Genomic DNA, 25,147 nt, shown 5'->3' with positions numbered 1-25,147 from the left:
TATCAAACCAAACTCTTAGTCTCAACATCTAAGAACAAAGTACCTTTTGAAAGGCATTTTTTTCCCTCTGCACTTATTAATTCATGAAGTTCATTCATTTAAATAGGTCCTTTAGTCACTGATGTAAATGAACAGGGTTCCACAGTACGTCAGTGGGTTTTGTGGCAGGGACAGAATAGAGATGGCACTGCCTTCTCCACTGTTATTTCCAGTTGCTTCTTAGAAATTTCTCACTGATTCCCTGGAAGTTCTCACGCTAGATTACAATACAAAAGCTTTCTTTTATTCAGAAAGCTAGAAAATCCTATTTTGACTTATTAAAAAAAAAAAAAAAAAAAGGCAGACAAAATATAGACACCTGGACGTGTGACTAAAATTTCTTGGATTTGACTCTGAATGAGGCAGGACCTGCCCCTTCTTTGCTGAGTCAAATTCAGTAGCAATTAGGCTTTATACATTATTCACCTTCACAGCTGAAAGCGAGGCATAGGCGCTTTGCAGTGTTTTTGCATTGTGTACCGAGCATGCACAAACATGCAATATTTTACTAACAGATTTAAGCATGCCTCAAAGCACATTGTTCTGACAGCGCCTGGGTCTCCGTCATCACTCTCGTAACTATCAATGATTCTGGTTAATTTTACAATTGCAAGAGGTACAAGCCTCCATCTGGTTAGTCTACATATTACTGCGGAGCTGGAATCACACTGATCAACAAAATATGTTAGCCTGGAAGGCTCTGTTAAGGTGGACCGGTGAGTGGAGAGCAACCCTACTTTAAATTACACTGACGACCCACCACGACTACTGCTGCTCCCTGTGGAGAGGCGAGTGGCACTGCAGGGCTCCCTGGCAAGTAAAGGTAACTGGAGCAGGACTCAGGTGTGCTGGTTGAATTGCTCGGCCACACATCACGTTTAGTCTCCTGCGTGTCTATGGTGTGCACGGCAAATCCCCACCCTGCATTTTTCCCTGGAACGAAGGCAGAAACTGAGGGGAGAGATTTCCTGGTTTAATGCCTATGACTGAAGAGACCTTGTAAGCGCATGTTATATGTGGAGTGGTAATTCGTGTCGAGAAAATGGTGATATTAATAAAGAAGGGGGAGATGCGGGAGTGTGGCCATGGGGGTCGAAAGCCCTGTGGTTAATGATAACATTAGACTCTTAACGATGAAGCCATTAGGAATGTAGAAGAGTTTAGAGGGAACAAAGAAGGGTGATTCAGGAGACTTCATGCAGTCTCCGGTTGCTTGTTCTCCAGCCATTAAGGTGTGGAAGTTTCTGGGTGTTTACTGCTGTTGTTATATGCAAAGTTGTTTGACCAATGAAAAGTTGTTTTTGAAAAGAACTGCTGTGGGGAGAAGGGTATAAGAGGGGAGCCTGTCCTCAAGATTAAAAAAAAAAAAAAAAAAAAAAAGGCAACACAATGTGATGAAGTTATGTCAATAAGTCACTGAAAACAGGCGCACCGGAGCTGGGAAGAAGCTCAAGATGAGAGAAGCGGAACCACGCACACAACTGCCCCTTGCTACTAAGCAGTTGCGCATTATGGGGAATCATACGTCCTTAGAAATAAAGACTGTCCTGGTAACCTTACAGCTTATTCTCCTTATTAACAGACAGTTTATGATCCTGAAATATGGGCCCAAATTGAGGTCAAGGTGTGGGACTCTGCAACTAAAAACAACAAGGTTGCGGCGGGATTGCTCAGCACCTGGCAAGCAATCTCTGAGGCCTTAAAGAGCCATGTGGCACCACAATCAGAAATATGTAGTTTGCCAGACAGTGAGGGAACTGCAGGCTCCTTTACTGATCCGACTGCTACACCATGGGCCTCTCTGCTGCTACAGCCATCGAAGGCTTTTGCTGTTACGCCCACTGCTGACCTGGACGTGCCTTTTGACCCAGGCCCTATTGGCCTTGAAAAGGAGATGGGTATGCTTTTCTTCGATCCGGGAAGATTATGATACATAAGGCCCGAAGACAGAGTTGCTTGACAACTTAAAGCAAGACATATTGTTCAAAAGGAATGGAAAATGGAGACTTATTTGTAATCAAGAAAAGGAATGGAAAATGGAGACTGTTAAGTCATGGAACGTAAAGGATTGTTTGTTACCTTTCCTGATTATACGTACGTATAGGCATACTCCGGTTTAGTATGTAAAGCAATGTTCTGTCTATTTAGAATGTTTGATGTTCATGTGTGCGTGTTGGTGGAGCGTAGACTCCCCGCACACCCAGTGCTGTTTACTTGCCTTTTATAGCTTTTATAAATAGTTCTTTTATAAATATTACTAAATTCAGATTGAGTTGAGACTTCATTTATAACACGCACAAAGCAGGGCTTCCAAATGCTTTTTGTTCCCTGCTTGTGCAAACACCAAGGGCAACAGCACCCTCTCCCACAACAGAGAAGCAGCATAGCTGTTACTACAACACAAGCCACCACCACGCCTGTCACCCATCCCTCACAGAGAAGGATGCCTCACCAAGCAGGTGAGGATCAGACTGGGAGACCAGCCGTAGTGTCACCGTGGGGTACCCCAAGCCAAGAGTCCCAAGGCCACATCCATGCCAGGAGCCAAAGTCAGACACCACAGGACTGTCAGTATGAATGGAGATACCCTGGCAAGACTGCCACTTCTGTTTTTACAGTCAAAACCTCCTCCCACTACGGAAGACCAGGTTAAAGTGCCACCTGACTGACAGCTGTATCTGCATCAGGGGTCCTTCCCACCAGAGCTATACCAGCCATGGGGTGACCACTCTTAAAACCTAACAGACCATGCTGCTGGCAAGGCCTGCAATGCAGACCGCACCAAAGCCTCCTGTGAAAGAGGTGTTTCCTACTCATTCTCCAGCTGGGCTTCACTTTTGGCTCTTGCCATGGTCTGGGACTTTCCCCCACTCACTTCTCTCTTCCTGTACAGGCCCCAGTGTTGATTCCTCTCCAGTCTGGCTGAATTTTACTCCTATCTTCTAAGCACGCCCTTTATGTGAACTCCCAGTGAATAGCACATTCAAATGCATCAATAAGTGTATATCTGTACCTACAGCACATCCTCATACCAATTACTAAATACCCAAATCACTGTTTGTAAGCATTGTACTCTATAAGCAAAACAAATGCAAAACTGAGCATTTTCTAATTTTCTACTTCAGAAAACACTTTTCCAGTAGGACACAGAGTAAACAGATCTAAACGCACTTAAAACTTCATCTTATTCTGTAGTGCTATATTTGCATCTAAGTCTCTTCACAGCACAGCCTACATAATGTGTGATTATACAGTGAAACTCCCTTATGCATACAGGTAGGAAGCAAAACAACTCAACCCTCTGTCTCAGTCCATATTTTGTATTCATCTACCACAGAAACAGGCCATGAGCAAAAGGAAAAACAAACAAACGAACAAACACACACTTTTTTCTCTGCTCTTGTTGAAGACAACTCCCCATAGATAACTCCATGGCTGACACCATCAGCCATAGTAGAGGATCTCCCAACCATGTTTTATTTCATTTACCTAATATCATTCTAAGTATGTAAAACAAGAATTCTGCTATGATCCTGCTGAAATCACCGGTGAAAGAACTGCTAATCTCAAAGGAAGAAGAACTGGTCTGAAGAATATGAATAGATAAGTAAATTCAGAGGCTCTCTCAGCTCTGGACAGCTTCAGTTTTTAAAAACCCAGTGGTTCCATAGCATAAGCAATGAAAACCAGGTTATAAAACTCAGAAAAAGGAATTAATAAAAATGACCAGGGGTCACCCATAGTCTGTCAATCACTGTATCATTTACAGTTCATACAACAGTAAAAAGGCATGAATGTTGTCAGTGCTGTACATTGGCTACTCTGAGATCTATCATGAATAATTGATAGAGGTTATCCATTTGAGTCCCAGCCTATTATTCAAAACTCTAAAACTGCCGTTCACCAACAGCAAAGAGCACTCCAGATGAAGGATGGAGGGGTGCTATAGGGAACTATTTTCAACGATGCAAGTGGTGATGAGGTAATGAAGATTATCTGAAAACAAAAGCTGGATTTTTCTGAGACCCGATGCACTACCATTTTATACAGCAAAACAGTGCTTCATGTCTACCTACTTTGCACAGTTGACTGTCAAGAACAAAATACACCAACTAAATCTGAACTTGACGCTTCAGTCTTAAATCTCTTAAAAGCTTAGTTGTTTAAGTCTGAAAAGTGCATTTGACTCATATTCTCTTACATATTTTGGCATTGAGCACCTGGTATGTGTCTTTTTGATAAAGTGACTTTGACCCACAATCAAAGAATAAAGAGACTTACCATAACGGGGTAATGTTTTGATGATAACTTTTAAATATGTAATAAAAAGGAAGAGCTATGTTTACAAACTAAAATGGATGCCCAAGGAACTAAAACGTGCAAAATGACATACACTGTATGAAACCTGACGTAGCTGTTAGCCAAGTAACTTACTCTACTGATGGCATTAATTCCAACGTAGGCAAATGGCAACACACATTTGGAACTAGGAGCAAGGTTAATATGCCAAATAGGAATCTGTTAACCACTAACATACCTATTAACTTGCAAGATGTGATAATTTACAGTTCGCTGTGACTGCACTGAAGAATCACCATCTTGGACTCTACGTACATGCTACAGGGTACAAAACAGCTCATATTTTCATCTCAGATTTAAGAAGGTCAAACTCACTGAGCCTTCTTTTTTTGCTCTGTGTCAGAATAATCTTTTACTACAATGACCGCCTGAGACATAGAATGGGATTGTCTAAAAACAGCAGCTCTGTTTAATTCTTACAGCAGCAGCTAATCAGCAGTGTTTGAACAAGCCATAATGTAGTCAAATCCTTTGACGAGCGACACCTGAAACACCTTCCTTATCTTCATACATCCCAGAACACAGTAGAAATGCAACATTTTTTCCCATTAAATATGAAAGGCAGGTAGTAGAAAGAAAGATTCCTCCACAAATTCAGGGACATCAGAGCCTGCTCTTAATTCCCTTTGCTGAAACACAAGGCCCTGTCTAGACACCAGCCTTAAGGCTCTCTCTTTGCATATACGGAAGGGTAGAGTATATTGAAAGTGCAAGGATTGTCAAAAAACCTGTTTGGGCTTTAGCAAATTAGTATTATATATTGTGTAGACAGCAAAATTTCCAGGTTTATATCCAACAGGAGGAAAAGAAAAACAAACAACACTCCAGTCCTTTTGAACAACTCAACCTTTCCATACCAACAGCCATTTTTCCAATTCAGCCTGTTAGGAAGTCAAGCCTGAAGAAGGCTTTGTTCAAGTATCAACTTTTTTTTTTTTTTTTTTTTTTTTTTTGTGTGTGTGTGTGGCAGAAGACAAATTCTGTTTATTTTGACTGAGTTTTGGAACCTCCATACTTTGGTCTTTTGGATTTCCAAACTGTCTAACACTGGTATCATACTTCACTTCTTACAACCACCCACTCATCATTCTCATCAGCTCTGTGGTGCCACTTTTTGACCAGAAACAAATTAACATTTTGCCTTAATGAACCGACAGCACCCCTTTTCTTACATGTCACGTAAACAGCAAAATACAATCCCACTCCCATTTCACTTTAGAATATTTTTCTCACGCCAAGCTCTGGTGTGTAGTGGTCAGGCCCCCCGTGACTGTCAACACTTTCAACGTGGACAGTCAGTGGTTACTTTTGATGGAGCAAATCCTTATTACTCCACTCCCAAGGCTTACAGGTACAGACAGTGAGGAAAGTGGGTGGCACGGGTCTGAAACTGAAGAGACTGAGCAGTTTTCACCAAGAAATTTGCAGTTGAATTGGCTGAGTCGGTGGTATGGTGGAAGGGTGGTGAGAGAAAAGACAGAGGGGGAAACAGATTTGATTACACACAAAGAATGTATCACTAACATAACTCTGCAGCTTACACATCATTCCTTAGCTAGTTCTAAGGTCAAAAGACCAGTACCATATTTGATGTGGACAGGCAAATAACAACATTTAGTAAATCAATTATGAGGATTAGCTTTGCCTTACATCTGAGCAAAACACAAGATCTAAAGCCCAAATGAACTTCATAATGTAAGAAAAAACTAATTGCACTTTAAAAAAAAAAAACGGTAAAATTACTGCACAATCAGAAAGCACTCATTTATTAATACATAATGATCATATATTTCTGTTCTTTTTAGTTAAGCTTAGATCTGAAATATGAACCTTATATGGAAGGAAGCTTTGATGACAGTCATTTATTTGGGAAAGCTTTTCCAGCCTTTTTGTTTCGCACAAATGATTTGAGTGTTTAAAGCATTTAAAGAATTTCATGTCTAAGTATTAATAAAGAGATGTTGTCTTTTCCATCTTTTATGTTTTTATTAAGCTTCTAATAAAAATGCAGCTGCTGACTTATGAGCAACTCAAAACTTATATACAAGCAGGCAGCCATTTCCACAATCTGCCAAGTAGCACATTTCCATAAATAACAAAGAATACAGGGTCATGATATCAGCTGTTCAGAAATTTTTACAAAGTCACAATGCCTCTAATTTTGCAGTAACCATTTGCTGGATTGTTTTATTTATGGCTTGAAATTGAATTTAGAAATGCGTTTACTAAGATATCACTGAACTTTAAATGTTCCCAATTTAACAGCTTTCTCTCCACTGCCTTCTTACTACATTTCCACATGCCTTTGTCCATACTGAGTACAGTGTATGGTAACAGGCCACAAGCTTGGTGGGCAGTGGTTTGTGAATGTGCAGGTCTGCTTTCATGCATTTGTATGTATACACTGCATCCGCATTGGGTGATTTGCCCACATACGTGGTCAGACGTGCTGTTATTTGGCTCTTCAGACACTCAACATTAATTAATTGCATGGCACGTCACCTTTACATAATTAGACACAGCTGTATGTTTGAAAAATAGCAACACACAGTGGGAAATCCTGCTGGAAGATTTTGGTCATAAACACTTCTGTGGTTCTCAGATATACTATTATCTACTACTTACATCTCTGTTTTGATCACTGTTCAAAGTTTTTTTTTTGTTTTGTTTTGTTTTGTTTTGTTTGTTTCTACTTTTTCCCTTGGGGACTTTGCCAAGCATTCCACTTAAAAAAATTTGGTGGCATTGTCACTCTGCTTCTAGTAGAAAAAAAAATATAGAGAGAGATAATACTGTGAAAATGCAAACTATTTCCTTTAAAAGAACCAAGGAAAAAGAAAAACAAAATAGTATTTTGAAACTGACAGAGCTGATGGACAGTAAGGGGTTATTAACATCTTCTTTTAAATAGCATGTGAAATAATGCAATTCAATCTTCATTTTCTCTGGGAACTAATCCCCCTCCCCCCTCCCTGCCCCCAAAGCTGACAATTTTTCCATGAAGAGACAGGAAGCTGCACAAGCATTAAAAAAAAAAAAAAAAAAAAAAAAAAGCATCTCAGATCTGGTCAATTCATCTTCTTTCACATACATAAAAATGTCAAAATCCATTCTAAGTTAACATAGCTTGTAAATCTCTTTACCTCTTGATTCAGGTGACTAGAAAAATTCCATGTTACATTTATTCATAACAATTACAAGACTATTCTTGTTATTTCCTATCTGAAAATACAAACAAGTCAGCTCTCAGACACCTAGTAAGGCTGATTTGGTTTGTTTCGTTGCATTGGAGGGCAATGTTTTAGCATAATCAGGTGATTTCTCTCTGCATGGCTTCTGGAGCACAGATGCAGAAGTGCTGTGATAATACATGTAACTCCAGAAAACAGAGAAGAGATCTGCCCTTTAATTTTGATTCACAATCTACATTTTTTTTCTTTTTTTCCTTCCTTTTTTATTATTATTTTTTTAACTGCTACTAACACTAACTGTATTTTTGGCCTTCTGCATCAAGTGAACTCCAAGCTACTGGATGATTTCCTAAGTGGGATTACCTGTGTTTCTTCAGTCCCTACTAGCCACTTTCAGGTGCACCTGTGACAATTTAACTAAGCTTGCTATCAATGACAAGCAACCAAATGTGAGGAAATAGTAGATAGGTTTAAGCTGTTTCAGACATAAAGCATGTGTAGAAAACATAACTTTGGGATGGGGTTCATTTTTCATCTGAAATTCATAAGAACTTCTAATTCCTGAAAAAGAACAGAAAATCTAAGCTATCCTAAAAACTTCCGCCTTTTGTTGAAAGAATGTTGTTTTTCCATTCAACTTTTGCTGAGGTACAGTCACAGTGCAGAATATAATTGACTCCTGAGTAAGGAAATAATGGGAAAATGGTTTCTCTTCCATTCTCAGGAGAAGCCTTTTGGGGGTGGGGGGAGTGGGGGAGTCAAAACAGAAAAGCATCACAGCTTAAAGTAAAAGAGAGGCGTAATTAAGCTTTTATACAACATCTGTATGACATTTGCACATGCACTCACTTCCAGTGAAGAGACAGACTTCAAAACTAATGGAGAACATCCCAACTCCCCGCATGCAGGAAGAATTCTGTAGCCTTCCTAGCTCCACTTTCAAGATCGTAAAATAGGAGGATCAGCAAAAAAAGCCTAATTTGTCTTAAATGGCTTTTACTGTTGTTTTTGGCCAGGTAGTGTTATGAAGGTCTTAAACAGGTCTATCATACTTCTCCATGTACTAAGAGACTTACGTACGTCGAGACTACTGGAAAACAATTGCTACAGAATAAGCCTCATCATCTTCTGCTTGTTCTACACAGTAATTGGTTCCAGGGTCAACACTGCCATGCTGCAACAAAAGACTATAGCTTAAGGGTAAGGAATAAACTGCAGTAGTTAATGGAAGTTCTGGTACTACATAACTGTCACTAAAATTAAAGGAAAAACAGAAAATAAAATATTCTGTATTAGTAAAATTGATTACAAATGCAGCGTTCAACCTTAGCTGTCCACAGACTAAAATTTCATTGAAAGAAAGAAATGCAGCTGAAAAAAAACTTGAAGTATCTGAAACAAACAAATAACATTGCTGATACATTATGATTTTGAAGCTGGTTTGACAAACACAGTACTTGCCATCAGTGCCAACTTATTTGTGTTAAAATACAGGCAAAGAAAAGTATCTGAAATTACAGTATCATTTGTAAAATAACCATTATTAGGGGTAAGGCATCTTTGTTCAAAGGACCACATGGGATTGCTCGACTGAATCTAAACATCTGGGGCAAGTTATGTATCTGGCTTTAGTGCCTTTGAAATGACATGCTACATTTAAGCCAAGAGGTCTAGCCACATCACTTTTAACAGTCATGTTTTCAAAGTCCATTACTTTATCATTTTTAATCTTCCCACTCAATGACACTTTCAATTAAAAAAATGCTTATTCTATTTCCCCACACACCAGGAAAATGAAACAGATGGAGAATCGCAAATCTCTTCTTTCAAAGCGTTTTCCCAAACGTAGTGATTACCACACGACACTCAAGCACTCAGATGAAAAGGTACAAAGTAATATAGGCACCCTTACGATTCACAACATGAAACACTAAGATACAGAACATACCAAAATGCAATCCCTCATTTATACACTTTATTGTTATCACTTCTCTTTTACTTTCTGATGTTTTCAGGACCTAAGAGAAACTTGTATCTGTTTTTCTTTCACCTCTTTGCCTCCTCACCCTGCCTTGAGCACTGGGATTGCTCCTGCAGGGTTGTGGCAGCTGCTCTGCTAAACCTCCTGTGCTGACAAACCTCCCACCCAACACAGCCAGGATTATGCTCATCTTCAGCCTTCCCTGGTACTCCACTTTCTCTGTGTGCACTCGATCATTTCCTTCCTTTAAACAACCCTAGTTTTTTTGCCTACCAACAGTGTCTTTGCAGCCTAATTCCTCGCAGCGTGCCAACCTCTCCAGCACATGCTGGTCCAGGGCTGGGCTGTCCTCGTGGCCCTCCTTCCATTAATGCCATGACACCACTTACACAACCATAAAACACTTACCTTCAGCTTAATTCCTTATGCCATAGATTCACCCTTTTTTTCAAGGCTCATATTTGCTACAATTCCTCTGCAAACATATAGTTAATGGCTGACAAGAGCAGCTGAAATGGTTAATGTGGGATTTTCTGTAAGAGAGCAGAAAGTAAATGCTCAGCTGTGTCCATGACCACTCCACCAGGCTCAGCCAGGTGCTTCCCACGAGGTCTCCTACATTCCTCAGTTTTACTGTCCAGCCTAAATTCAAACCCATCTCTTTGATGCAAACTCTTCTACTCCTCCTTTTGAGAAACCCCAAAACACTTCTCATATGGTCCACAACTGTGTGACCACCACAGCTAGCTAGATCGAGGGAAATGCCCCCAAACCACCTACACTGTCACAATGGCAAGCAGTGTTCTGCCATAAAGCTGCATCCCACAAGGTGCTGTCAGGACACCCGTCTCCTTGCAACTCCCACTGAAGCCCAACATACGCAGGCAGTGCTGTGGAGATAAGGTGGGAAACGGCACTCCTGTCTTACTCATGCTTCAAACTGTCAACAAAAGAAATTTAGATTGGTTATCTCACAGTGTATATGTTGTGTGGTACTTGTGATACTGTGAATCAGACCAAATATATTCACGTTAGAAAGCAAACTCCCAGATAGGGCAATTATTGCAGAAGACCGCATCTGGGGCTTGTACTTTTGCATGCCCTCTGTTACCTGCCACTGCAATGATCCCTGGAGGACGTCTGTTTAGAAGTATTAACGAGCTCCCAGAATAAGCTGTTTGTTATACTTGGATGCATCCCTACCAGCAACACACCAGACTTTTCCCACTTATATATGTTACTTTATAGATGTTATACACAAAGACACTTCCTGAATTTTTGCCTTGCCTTTCTGAGATCTTTTTCAGCCTGATAAAGTTTTAAATTACATTATATTTTGGAGCCATTGCAGACTTCACCTCCCTAGGTATCATAGCTCCTTTCTTTTGGCTTCTGCAGGTCTCAAAAGGAAGTTGCAAAACTGGACTTTGAGTAAATACTCTACAAAGAGTACCTCCCATGATGCATTGGTTAAGTGAATTAAGTGTTTCAACTTACTGGATATATCCTAAGAGATTTTAATTCTGGCTCTAATATAACCAACCAAGAAAGGTCAGTCTAGCAGAAAATTTTACTGCACATAAAAATTTCATTATGCATTAATAACATCTAATTTCTGAGTGTTAATATTAGGCACTTGCACGCTGATAACATCAGAGATTAAAAAACTAACAACTCAATTTGCAAAATAAAGTGATTATGTTTGAATTATAACTAATATGCCATGTCTGTGTGTATAAATTAATGCAAACAAAAACCAACACCCCATATTTCCCACACAAATAACAGTACTGAGGCTCCCGTGTCAAATGTATTTAGCACGACGGTAGCAAATACGTGATTCTCACTGACGTGCACCCACTTTGTTGTCCCAGAGTGATCCAAGTAAAAATTAACTTTTTCCTGTTACAACTTCACTCGCTGTTCCGTGTTTGACAATTTTTTCTAAGGCTTCTCCAGGCTTCAGAAGTACTTAAGGTTAAGTCATTTCTGGGAAACTGGTGTGCGTGTGGATACAGTCATGTATAAGGACAAGAAACTTCTGCAAAGTATTAGAAGGGGGTTAGAATTAATGTGTTCCATGTGCAGTGTAAGCTGTACTTCCTGAATGCTCTTTTAAGGAAAGAGAAAGATCTCCTTGCTTCGTTATCTAGTAAAAAAGGCTTCATTACCTACTGAGTATAGGCTAAATCACAGAAAATTGAACATACCTTTGGTCCGCTGATGGTACACACTTACAAAACATGTAAAAGGCCAAGCCAAAATGCAGCATCTGCTGCACACACCTTGGGGTATAGAGGGGATGGGAAGAGAAGACGCCATTTACACCCCACTACGATCCTGATTCATATGATACATTGCACTCTTTCACCATCATGACGCTTGCTCGCAACCACTATTGTTAAAACACATAAATGTTCCAAGCAGGGGAAAAAAAAAGTTATGTTTAGACTCGAGGTTCGTGTTTCTGAAAGAACCTGTGTTTTTCCCTTGTGGCTGTGTTCTTTCCCCCCAAATATTTAGTTTTTGCTGACAGCAGCTTGCCTCAAATGCTATTTAAGCAGTAAGACATCACAAGACATATGCTATTCTGAGATAACACACACCTCTAAAGTACTGTTAGGTGTAGCTGATGCCTTCAACTGGCTGATGAATTTGTTATCTCAAAGAAACACAAGGTTTGGGAGTGTCTTGTATTGCAGATTAAATCCAAATTTAGTATTAAAGTTTGTGGGTTTAATTTTATTTTACTTTTTAAGTGTTCTTCTATTCCTTTAGAAAAAAAAGGGAGATCTTTGGAGTAACCACCCCTAACTTACAGCTCCAAACAAAACTAAAATTACAGCTGTGATATGACAACCAAATCATTTTAATGGCTGTTTGTTTTTCTGTTATTTGAAGTAACAGAGATAAGGAAGTAGTATTTGAAGTTTGAGACAACCAACCTGGGAAACAAATTTCTAAAATGCAGGAGGGCAAATCTTCCCCAACACGCCCTGTAAAGAATACGTGATCCTGGCAAAGAGGAGCATCTCATGCTCTACATCAGTGATGAGTAAACAGCTGTACCCAAGTTGCAATAGCCATCAAGTGAGGAAGTACTTTTCTCTTACAAGAACATTTTCTTAGTAGAGATTTTGCACTTTAAATGGATGAAGTGTTGGATTTTTATTGTTAGCATCACTAAACCAGAAGTGAATCCATTAACAGAGTATCCATGAAAGAGAATTTTGAAACTTGCTCCTCTCCTGTGTCTTATCCCTTATGTGTAATGTTTGCATGCTAGAGTAGATTCCAGGATATGTAATTTACACTGGCATTGATTACTGAAAAGAAATATTTCCCTATTTTTCCTCTAACCTCAAGCCATTAGGTGCCAACTGGTTCAACAAAGCAGTTAATAATGACTCCGACCTGACTGCTCAGATGCTGAAAATCAGGGCAATAGTTATGAGTTCTGCTGGATCAGTGCCAAAGTGTTCTGCAATGTGCCAGTTCAAACCCATGCTGTATATAAAGAAGAAAAACAAATTCTCCATGAAAACAAGTTCTCTACACTTCAACAAATCCATTCCATGCACTAAAAATAATGTCTAGAAACAGGTGGCCAAACATGGCACAGTGGTAGTCACAGACCAAGTGTAAGAAGAGTCCTAAAGTCTCATACAAAGACTAGTTCCTGCACACTGAAATAATCAGTATAATTATAAATTGAAAGACTTCCTCCACAGTTTCCATAAAATTCACTATATGCTTTTCCTCTCTCTCCAAATCCATGTTTGCCACTGATAAATCTTACAGGCAACCAAGAACACAGCCAGATCCATTCAGGTTTATCCAGTGACTGAATGAGACTGCTGGTGGAAACCAAACAAACACACCCCCTCCACAGAGGGACACTGAGAGCATCCACTGCCAACCCTAGCATCTTATGGAAAAAAAAAACTGACTCTCAGTTTAAGATGGATCAAGGGCAGACTTTGAACCATAACTCCAAGAGCAGCAAAAAGATCTAACATCAAAGATAGCTACACAAATCCCCTGTTGGAGGCCATTTACAGATCAGCAAAATCCCACTCAATACAGCCCTGGTGCTACCAAAATATTTGGAAATCGGATTAAAACCATTACCATTGTAATTTGCATCGTTCAAATCTTGTTTTACTAGCAGGGGGAGAGGAGTCCTGCTCACTAATCAGAAACTGATAAAAAATAAAAACGCTACACAAAGTGGTTTTATGACTGTAAATGTCACAGAGTAATATTTCATGTGCTATAGCTTGATGTAGTAGAAACAATCCAATACTAAGAACTACCAGAATTGCTATACCGCCTTTTAAAGGACAGCAAGGTTAGGGTAAGCATAAAGGAGTGAGGTTTCTGAGGAAGCTGCGTAACTTACTGAGCAGCTGCATTCAAAAGTAGAAGTCGTATTTGCAAATGTTTATAATACTTGTTGAAGAAGAGCTAAAAGCCTGCTATGAAAACTGGACCCACTGTGCAAATAAATTAAACATAAAGGGAGATATTTCTGAATGCACAAACTACAGCCAACATTGCTAATAGCTTTCCATACCCCTGATTTTATTTTTATTTTTATTTTTTTTACATGCTAGCAATGGATGTTGGCAGTTGAGAAGGGATTCATCAGACACCAGCAGTCCTTAAAGCAGTTGTTGTGACACTTCCAAAAGCTACTGTAGAAGTATGAATAACTAATCTTGCTTTGGACATCTTACACAAGCTTCAGGGCAAAGCGTATCCTACTATCACCCACCTTGAAGAAACCACACTCACCTCCTTGCTTCAAGACAGATGAAAGAAAGGCTGGGTAAACCTATCTCTCTCTTAGCATCTTGGTACAAATTTGTTTCCAGGTTGAGCCATGTTTTGGTTGCTCATATCACATACCTACAGCTACAGTAAACTGTCTAAACAACATGCTGGTCTAATTGTGTGAGTTGTTAGAGTGTATGGCAACCTGCACAAAAGGAACACTAGCAAAACTAAACACCGTGGAAGTATCCTTGACATGGTACATCAAAATACCACACACAAAATTCTTCAGGACTTAACCAACAAGCTCCCCCATTGAAACATTTGCAAAGAACAAAAATAGTCCAACAGCTGGATAAGGAAATTCAAAGTGTGGCAAAAAAAATTCACTCTCAGCAACAACAAAGACCATTTCTGGCAGGAGACGTGGTGCATTTACTGAGGGATCATCCCAAGCTCAGCCAGCAAGCCTTAGTTCTGACTTGAGCTGACTGCGTTATCTGTTCCCAATCACCCTGCCCCGCTGCACAAGGAACTTGAATTACTGTTCAACACTTGGGCTGGCCACCCACATTACATCAGACTGAGTAAAACAGGACCTAGTAACAAGGAACACAGTGGAAATTACCCAAGATGCCTACAGGGCAATCGTTAAACGTTCTTTAGTTAGTAATGATGTCAGGGTAATATATAGCATTAAAGGGTACAGACTGCATTATCCCAAAGCATTGCTGCCCTGCTCCAATCAATCACTTTTTGCATGAGCTTCTTGGAGCAGAGCTCCCTCCGTGAGCCTAAAATAAAGGGCTAAACAACTTCACATTTATGAAGTACATATGCCAAGGAAGTTTTTTAACCACATCTCTAGATGTCCTATGGCTCTTCTCTTTCCCTCTCCTTGACACACACCTCAGTTATTCTGACTGTCTGAACTGTTCTGGCCATCCATTTCCTTGAGATGATCAGCATAATTTATGTTTTATTCTGTTCCCTCAGTTCTCCTTCCAATTCATATTGTCCCCCCGTTAAAAAAGACAAATGAAAACTATTGCTGATGGCATGAACATACACACAGATTTCCACTGCGGTCCCAAGGAATGTACTAGAGTCCAAAGTGGAGAGGAGAGGCAATAAAATACTGCTGTGGAGATACACACAGGCCTGTACTGATAAAAAATGATGCTTAAACTTGCAGTGCTTTGCAAAGAAATTTCAGAACATAAGACCACACCACACCACATGTGGCTTTCCTATATGCATCAGAATTGACTACCTGCATTATAGCAAGGTACATACAAAAAAGAAGTTTGTGAATGGTATTGTTTGGCACTGTGAAACTACGTAGGTGATGATTTAACCCTGATCCACCCAATTTGTTCTAAGGAACAGCCTGAACTTTGCTAAATCCCACACCATACCCAATGAATCTTACTTCTGCAAGCACAGGGTGCTTGCCTCTGCCCAACTTCCCTGACGATCTGAATCATCAACCTGCTGTACTTGAAAGTCCCAGCATTAACAACCCAAACAATTAGTTTGGGTTGGAAAGTTGAGGAAGTTTTAGATTACAACAACCACTCCCTGGCAATGCCAAAATTAACTGGGCGAAGTGCATAATCACAGCGAAATGTTACCTTCATGGTATGGATCTAACAGAAGCCACTGACACTGTTCTGTCTTGAAACTATTTAATTTCTAGGGCAGTAGCTACCAGTTGTCCACCGCAGGGACACTCTCCAATTTGTTGTAGACTTATTCTGCAGAATAAATTTGCTAAATAACTTCAGCATACTTAAGACTGTACACACAGAACAAGATCTACATTTGGAGTAAAATGTCATAACAGGACTGCCTTCAGTGGCATTAAACTGATTTAGAGTAAGTGGGAGTCTGGCATGAGAAGTATCTAAAGTGTAATTATTTGATTAAGATATATAGCAAAAACATTTGATTTTTCAATAGTGGAGAGGATTTCCCTTGTATACAGAGGAAATGTTTTTCATATAAGCAGAGCAAGGAAGTTCTGGTATTGGATCCTGGCAGCTGTATTTCATGAACTCAATTTTCCAACAGAATATACTTACCAGAACTATCTTTCTCTCTTTATTCTTTGGTTTCTCTCCAGAGTTAATATACAGTTTTATTTGTCAATTTTCACTTACTTAGCTGCCTTACTCTTACTGTTAATTTCCTCCCCCAAATTATACTCTTGCCACTATACTGGAAAACAAGAGGAACTCTGGACAATTTTTACTTCTTGTTTATTTTAAATCAAATGCCTTGCAAGACTATGCACTGCCTTTTGTTTTGTACGTGGAAATCCTCCTGTAGTCACCCACCTCAGCCCTTGATGCCACAAGTCTTTCCAGCTTCGGCCGAGGATGCCCAACACCTTGGCCCTGCTTTGTAAGGTTCATATCCTGATGCTGTCCCACATTCCTCTCAGTCTTGCCTCCTCTTCTAAACCTCCACCAGAGCACAGCTCCCTTCAGCATGGTCTCCCCACTCCAAAGCTGACCCTCCTGATCTTCTCTGCCTCTCTTCGCCCTCTTTTCTCTCCTTGCTGCACCACACTCCCATCTCTCATCTTACCCTTCCATTGAGCTCATCTTCTCCTGAGCATGTCCCAGCAAACCACTGGCAATTTCTGATGCAAGAAAAATGTGGCTACATGCTGGGTTTTTATTTTTGTTTTGGTATTCGGTGCTTTCCGTCCATTTGTGTCCATCTTATCTTTTCAGACTAGGAACTCCTTGATCCTGTAACTGAATTTGTACAGGGCTTTGCACAATGGTTTTTCATTGCAATCAGTCCCTTCCTGCATTAGCCAGTGTAATAAAAACAGCATGTGTTGAGAAAGAATGAATCAGTTTCTCCTTAAAGCATTTCAAAAATCCGGAGGAGTCTGACAGCAGGGAAAAAAAAAAAAAGAAGAGGCAGAGAGAGAAAAAACAAAATGGAGGTGATTTCCACTCAAAGCAGCATCCAGTCTAAGGCATAGCCTTAGACTCCTTTCACTTACTTCCCTCCTTAGTAAGCTCAGATGAGAACAAGAAGCATTCCTCTCCTTTATTCCTACATAACATTCCTGGTTTTGGTCATGATTTTCTTCTCCTCTTAGATTAATTTTAACATTTTTTTTTCCTGCCTGATTATTAAATGGTGCTTTAATGCAAAAAAGAAGTAACTTTATGATATTCTCTTCCTTTCCCAAGATTTAGACTTCAATATCAAGGACCTGCTCTGTTACTATGTGTTTGCTGAGCACCAAGTGGTATTTGAGTTGTTTTCACTTCTTTTCTTCATCTCCCCACCTGTCAAAGGCAAAATGATGCTTCCTTCTTCATTTCAGGACTGAAATAGTTTATAGTGCCTAGCGTAAGAAACTAATACCCCAATTGCTAAATGCACCATGACAATGTAGATGCCCATGTTAAGCCTTAAAAATACTAACCACTGAATGCACACATATGTACATGCACACAGACTGAACTATTTCTTTAGCACAGCAAATACTACATTTGAGAAACTGTTAAATATATATTTCTCCTTCCACTTCTATCAATGTACAATCCCCGTCAGTCATAACCATGGGATTCTTCTAATTAAAAAAAAATCAAAATCATAAAAGACCCTCAAACTGGAGAAGTGCTAAGCAACAACTTGCAGGTGGCTCAAAAAGCTTCAGATTCATCTGAGTGGAAATTCGGGTACAGTTTGCTAGTGGCTTGAATGCCAAATAAAAATGAAGACTCATCTGGGGCAGGGAGACCTCAACAATATTCACAGTCTGCTCTTTACAGTCTGTGCTCTGGGGCACCTTTTCCCATGTGGCTGTCACACAAAGCACATCTACATCATGCATATGACAACTTTGTATGGCAGGTATCACACACTACTCCACCTATGTGACACATGAAAATGATTACTTTTCTACTCTCCTTCCAATAAGACAGAAAGCAGTTTGTAACCAGCCAGCTTCCCCCTGGCAACTGATACGCTGGGTCTGCAAACACTGCTCTCATGCCTGAGAAATCATTATGTTACTCTACATACACAGCAGAGACAAATTACTGATGTGTTAAGAGTAAAGAAGTGGCTGCCCTAGAGGCTCTCAATCCCATTTCACATGCAAGGTGCATTTCTTGCTTTTTTCCCAGTAAACCCTATCACTATTCCCCAGCTCCAGTCACCCTGTGCCTCAACATCTGCTGGCCCTAAGAGTCAGAGGTACTCAGAGGTACTTTGCCAGCTGCTAAGACACTGGGCAAGCCACCTACCACCCTGCGTGTCACCAGGGCTACTTAGATTATTAAGAGTTAAATGCACAAAGAGGTACATTCAGCTGAAACAAGACCAGAACATTCAATACCTGGTAGTATCAAGCTCCTTTTCTAACCTTGCATAACAAAGCAACTTGCCAAAATGTCAAATGGGGGGGAGATGTGAAAGTAAAAAAAAATATTTAAAATAATCTTACGAGTAACACGAGATTTTCCTGACCACAGTCTGAGTAAAAATAATACCATAGCTGACATGTCAGGAAGAGGAACTGAGAGCACGGTTTGCCCACCTCTGCTGGGGGCGGCTGCTGTCTGGAGCACTGGAGCTCTGCTCTCGCCAGAAAAGGTTCACCAGCAAGAATAACTAAAACGAGCCACAGCAGAGGAAATCAAACCACAGCACTTCTAGGACAAAACAGACTTGAAGGCCACATCAGAACATCTGATTTTAACGGGAGCATACACAAGGGTGGAATTTGGCCTATATTCTGTAGACCTTATGTTTCTGTTAGTAGAGGAGGAAAAAAAAAAAAAGCCTCTCAAGTTAAAACAGCAATTTGCATAAGAGTAAAACTAATCCTACAGCTTGCTGGACAGAAGGGCAACAGTCCCCTTGGAAACTATGTAAGAGCAGTCTTAGTAAATGTGACACCAGAAAGAGAAAACTGAGAAACTTAAGTCTTGAATCTTGACCTACTGAAAACAAACACATAAAAAAACACCTTTCTTTTTAATTAAAAAGTCTTTGTCACTTGTTAAATATAAAACGCAGCAGCCACGCTCTCACCTAATCAATGCAAAATGCATCCCTTTTCCAAGTTGCTCCTTTATTTAGGCCGATCAGTTTGCTGCTTCTTTAATGCTCAGCAAAATAGATAAGAATCCATTTGGCACCCAAAGAAATGAGTTTCCTGGTGTTGGCTAGAGACAGTGGTTAATCCAGTCACCTTAATTCCTGTGAGAGAAATTGCTGTGCAACTTAAACTCTCACCTTTCATTCATGAGACAAAGGCTGAGCTTGAACCAAGGTAAGAACTGGGACAGAGAAAGAGATGAGACAGCTCTTCTTGTTAAAAATAAAATACTGAATAGGGAGAGCATAGAAGAACAACTTTACTGTTTGAATATCGTGTGAAAAGTGTTCCAGTGTTTTCAGCCTGTCTCCAGAGAGATGGTTTTCCATCACAGCCGTTTCCATAAGGGCACTGGTACATTACACCGGTAAAACACAGCAGCCCCATTTAACTCCAGTGGAAGCTGCAGCTTTGTAACTACGTTTTGTGTCAACTGCATGGAGGTGTTTCAGGCAGCAGCTGAAGGATTTTCACACAAAGCAAGTACACTCCCATAAACAACTTTTTTAAAGGACCCAAATCCAACAAACTGTAGATGAGAAAGACAAATTTTGAAATTTTTAAATGTGCAAGTAATCACAGTGAAAATATTTCTCAACTTGTCACTAGGACTTTTCAGAGTTGTGCAATGGAGAAAAAAGCATTAACAAAGAAGAGGGGGGGGAGATGGATGGTAGAGATGATGTCCTAGTTAAATTTAAATTTCTGTTCTACTGTGCATCCAATTTGTCCATGGAAGTCTTGATCCAAACTGTAGCAAAATCAAGTTTAGGACACTTCTTTTAAGTTTTAAGGACAAACAGGTGGGTTTCATCCCCTCTCATCCTCCTAGTTTCAGTCCTTTGGCTCTCTCTTCCCTCTAAGCCTACACATTGCAAGCCACATTGCCAAGCAGCACCGGCCCCCACTTCAGCTGTCCTACAAGCCTGAAAATTTTAGGAAAGAAACTTAATGACACAAAATATATCCAAGACTGCTTTATGAAAAATGTGTAATTAACACACAATCCTGGCAAGCATTGCGCTTTACTGTTGCAGGGTCTGTAGCCACTGGAGAAGTCACATTATAAAAAATCCACCCAAAAACATAGCTAATTAAGTATATCCACCCTCTTCAACAATGAAGACAAACAATTATGAAACAACAATGAAGACAATAAATTACTTCATTAGAGATAATCTTGAAAATTAGTTAAATTCTACAGATAAGGTTATTCTTCAGAAAAAAAAATAAGGAACAAAAATAGGAGGAATATATTAATGCTTACCAAGCAAAACAAATAAAAAACACACAAGGGTAGTAAGGAAAGAATGGTTAATATCACGTATTTAAAATGTGCTATAAAACAAATAATGGTGAACAACAAAAATCAGAAGAAGAAAAAAAGAAACAATACAAAAGTGCTTAATAGTGTTCTTTCAAATATTTACTTTGCTGCTATTTGGAGAATAATTTGTTCCATTTAGTAGTGTTGGGCTCAAAGGACCGCTTTAACCCAGAGAGATTAATTATAGCCCTTGGAGTTATAAACACAAGTTTGGGAAGCAAAGCAGAAGGGAGAGGAGAGAAATGACTCTCATGCTGGCAATTAATGACTTTATGCACTTTGGGGGCAACACCATGCAGTCTGCACCCTTACCACACCTGCTTGCTAAAGGCAAGATAAGGTGCTGGGTGTCCATAAATTGGGGCAAAATAGCTCCTTAGATGTGCAGGGAGGACACCCCATCCCTAGGGTAACAGTAGAGGTGACTGTTGCTACAGGTAACCAAGTTACTTCTCAAGAGTCCTTCGTTGAACCAAGTTTACCTGTACCTTCTGAACGTGTCCTCAGATCTCATTTTTATTACTTGCACCAGCAACAAAGAAATTGCCACGCTGAGACAAGGAGCAATGCACCTCCTGCCCGCTCCCTTTGCTCATTGCATGGGGACCACAGGTCCCAGCAGCCCTGAGAGAGCAGTGCCAGCCAGCAGCCATCTTACCTAATGATGGGTCAGCTGCTCCCTCCTCCGAGCTCTCCTCAGCCCCTTCCTCCCCCAAGCCAGAGGTGGCTGAGTCCTCTGGGGCGGACGCAGAACCAGGCGTGCTGGGCCCGCTGACGGAGCCCAAGTCCCCTTCCTCACTGCTGGAGCCATAGCGGTCAGGCTGGGTGGCCATCCCCCCATCACGGCAGCTCCTCCGCTCTTTGCGGTGCACCCGGGAGTGCAGCACCATTTGGTGGTAGGTGCGGAAGACCTTGCCGCACTCAAAGCACTCAGTGGACTTGTTCTGGGTCGCCCGCCTGCCCTGCCGCGAGGAGGGACGGTAGTCCAGGTCACCCTGGGCGAGCGGGCAGCTCTCCCCTGTCGGGGCACTGCTCGTCTTCTCTGGGCGCCCACTGGGACAACTCTTCTTCTTGGGGTTGCTGGAGGAGCTGGGCAAATCCTGCTCCCGCTTGCGCTTCTCCTGGTTGACGAGGATGTACTCCCTCTTATCCTTGTCATAAGTCACGTCCGCGTCCGCCAGGGCCTCATCCCACCCCACATACTTCACATACTCGGAGGGCTCTGCTACTTTTCCTTTGGTGGCCAGCTGCCAAGCCTGGTAGCTACTGACTGGATCCAGCTCGGCTACTCTTTTTCCAGTCTGTCCCCTTGTAACTCTATCCAGCCCTACAGATGGCCTTAGATTGAGACACTGCAAGAAAAACTGCTTTGTTACTGAGGGGCTCAGGCTCCCGTCAATTAAGCCTTCGGCTTTATCCCCGGTGCTGCTCCGCTGAGCCCGGTAGTGAACAGCATTATGCACTTTTAGGCTTTCCATGTTTGTAAACAGATTTCCACACTTGGTGCAGACTTCGTACAAAGACAGGCCCGTCACAATCGTTTCCTCCTGTATCACGTCATTGATAGTGGCTATGAGCTCCAGCTCATTTTTCAGTTTGTTTTTGTTCCCAGCTTTCGGGCCGTGTGACTTCATGTGGTTTTTGAGAAACCAGGGCTCTTTGAATCTTCTGCCACAAATGTGGCAGCCGTGATCAAACGAGCCCCTGTGCTTTTTCATGTGAGCTTTCAGGAACCAGGTCTGACTGAAGGCCTGGCCGCAAACTTCACAAGGAAACTCGCCGGTGCTCAGCTCACTCTTGCAGTTCTCAGCATAGGCCTCCCCATTCGGGACCTGAGCAGTTATATGGTCCTTCTCTACATGATTTAATAATGTCTCCTCCCTCAAGGTCATGTAGCTACACAACCTGCACTTGAAAGGTTTGTGGACCTGGTGCAGGTGCTGCTCCAGGTCCTTCTTCCTTTCGAATTTGCTTTTGCAGAAGGTGCATGGATAAGCGGTTAGCTTGCCATCCTCCTCAGCAGGTGCCACCTCTGCGACCTCCTTCTTGCTGCTTCTCAACAAGATCTTGCTGCTGTCTACCTGAGCAGTGCCATTCAAGATCTTGTTGCAGGCAGATGTACTTTTGGTGGGACTGGTGCAGCCACCGAGACCCTCCGAAACACCCATCTCACCCAGCTGTGCCTCTCCCATCTCCACCTCGTGTCCCTGACTTAAAGTGCCTGTCCTGTGACTACGGATGTGGATCTTCAGGTTGCCCTTTTGGGAAGCTCTGTGATCGCAGTACGGACATTTGTAGGGCTTCTCACCCGTGTGCTTCCTCATGTGCTGAGATAAGGAGCTCTGAAAAGGGAAACTTTTACCGCAGATGCAGCAGCTGTGGCACATGGTCTTGTCAGCATCCATGTCGTTCTTGCTCAGCTTGCCTGGGCTGGAGGATCGCCGTAACTCCATTTCTGCCTCTCTGCCACGATCCATCTGTACTACTGCAACATTGGGTGAGAGGGGCAGGAGGACAGAAGCATGTCCGGCAGCAGAGGAGGGCTGGACTGCGTTTTCAATCATACGGTTCTGCAGGGAGACGTTTTACAGCTTCATTCTCAGGGTAACGTTTCTCCTTGCAGCTGCTCAAGAGAGTCCAAAGCACCGATTTATTTCAGTGTGTTCTGTTAGTGAATAGGATAGATTACCTGAAACAAGAATAAAATCACGTAAACATACAAAAATCATGTAAGTAGACTCTTTAAATATATTTAAGCCTATTAATATTTTTACTTCAACAGTTTCTGTCACTCACACCAACATTCAAAAGCATACTGTACTAAAATTTATTTCACCAAAAAGCAGCAGCTTATCTTTTCACTGATATTCTAGACTTCAATGTCAAGTATTCAAAGGATCATTAATAAACAAAATCCAAAAAGGAGCAACAGTGAAAAAAAAGAGTTCATTTCCATACACTGACATCACATCATCTTAAAGAAACATGAACTTTAAAAATATTTTTGTTTTAAAACCAAGCAAAAGCAACTAAAAATACACCTTAAATGAGGAAAACATTTCTTGAGGGGGTTATTACACTTTAAATCTGTGGCTTTACCATCATGTGTAATTTCATGTAAAATACTTACTTGCCAAAGATAAAAGGGTTTCCTAGAGACTTTAGCAAATATCATATTCCTGCTGGCAACTGCATTACTTTGCGTCTCAGACAGTTCTGCTGTGCTTGATGTGGCATGCACAGAGCAGGCGCAGAGACTGCATACACTTACTACTTTGATTAAAGAGAAAACAAGAACACAGAGTCTGACAAAACATTCTGTATAACTAGAAGTTATCTCCTGATGGATAACAAGGAAGAAAACTCCAAGTGTAATATTTAGTCTCCATCTTAAAGTAAACTGATAATGTGCTTAGGTATCAACTCATCTTAAAAGTGAGTGATTTATGTCAGCAAGCTATACAGGAAACCACAAGAATACCCACCTCAATGAAGAAGAATCTTAATCATAAACAAACAACGTGAGAAGCAAACTCTGATTAAACAACAACAACAACAACAAAAGATTAATAAAAGTTTAGAAGTATTTGTATCTTGCCACAATAAATTACAAGGGTCACTATCTGCCTCAGCAATGCAAGATACAATGCACCAGCAGTTCTCCACCTTGCATATGCCAAAAATCAATGGTTAGATTTTAATAGATGGCTTCTTTTCCAATTACCACAACTGTAAAACAAAATCTCCCCCCTTTCCTATGCTCATTAAGTACTACAAACAGCACACAACTAGATCAAACAATACTGCGTTCTCTAATAAACAAAACTGAGCTATTACTGCGTTTAGAAAACATTGCATGTTAAGATTTAGCTAAAAATACGGAGAACAATAACAAGACTGTATATTCACACACCCATCACTTGATATCTATGACTCAAAAAATAAAGAGCTGCAGATCTAAAATTGCAAATACTGAGGTTTCTCATAGTATTCACCTGTGTCTCTCCAATATGTAAATGAATAAATACAGTTTAACCACATCAACAGCATAAGCGTAACAAAAAGCAAGGTAAAACTGATGCAATGTTCATCTCAGTTACACATTATAGAATAATTTCATTATGTTTACGTTAATCTAGACCTCTTATTTGCTACAAAATCATTCATTTCTGGGTTTGATTTTCCGCATATCTAGTATCTGTACAGCACATTAAGAGCTATCTACAGCATCTAACCAAACAACCTTTTCCTCAGAGAGCTGATAGTAATATCTAAAACAGATGTATTACAAATGCAATCTCATTTCTTGAATGAAGCATTTTTATGTCATGACTGTA

At 40.7% G+C, this 25,147-nt stretch overlaps 1 protein-coding gene across 2 annotated transcripts in view; it reads right to left on the bottom strand.

Moving 5' to 3' along the window:
- Window positions 1-25,147, bottom strand: part of ZNF516 (zinc finger protein 516) — a 105,112-nt gene that overhangs the window by 38,715 nt on the left and 41,250 nt on the right. For both annotated transcript variants that reach the window (XM_084508996.1, XM_084508997.1), the window contains exon 2: window positions 21,469-23,499. In XM_084508996.1, coding sequence (XP_084365122.1) covers window positions 21,469-23,374 — 1,906 coding nt within the window. In that variant the 5' untranslated portion in view covers window positions 23,375-23,499. The remainder of the gene's footprint in view (window positions 1-21,468; window positions 23,500-25,147) is intronic.

This window comes from Aythya ferina (genome assembly GCF_964211825.1).
Source record: "Aythya ferina genome assembly, chromosome: 2".
NCBI lineage: Eukaryota > Metazoa > Chordata > Aves > Anseriformes > Anatidae > Aythya > Aythya ferina.
This window is presented reverse-complemented; position numbering and strand designations above follow the sequence as displayed.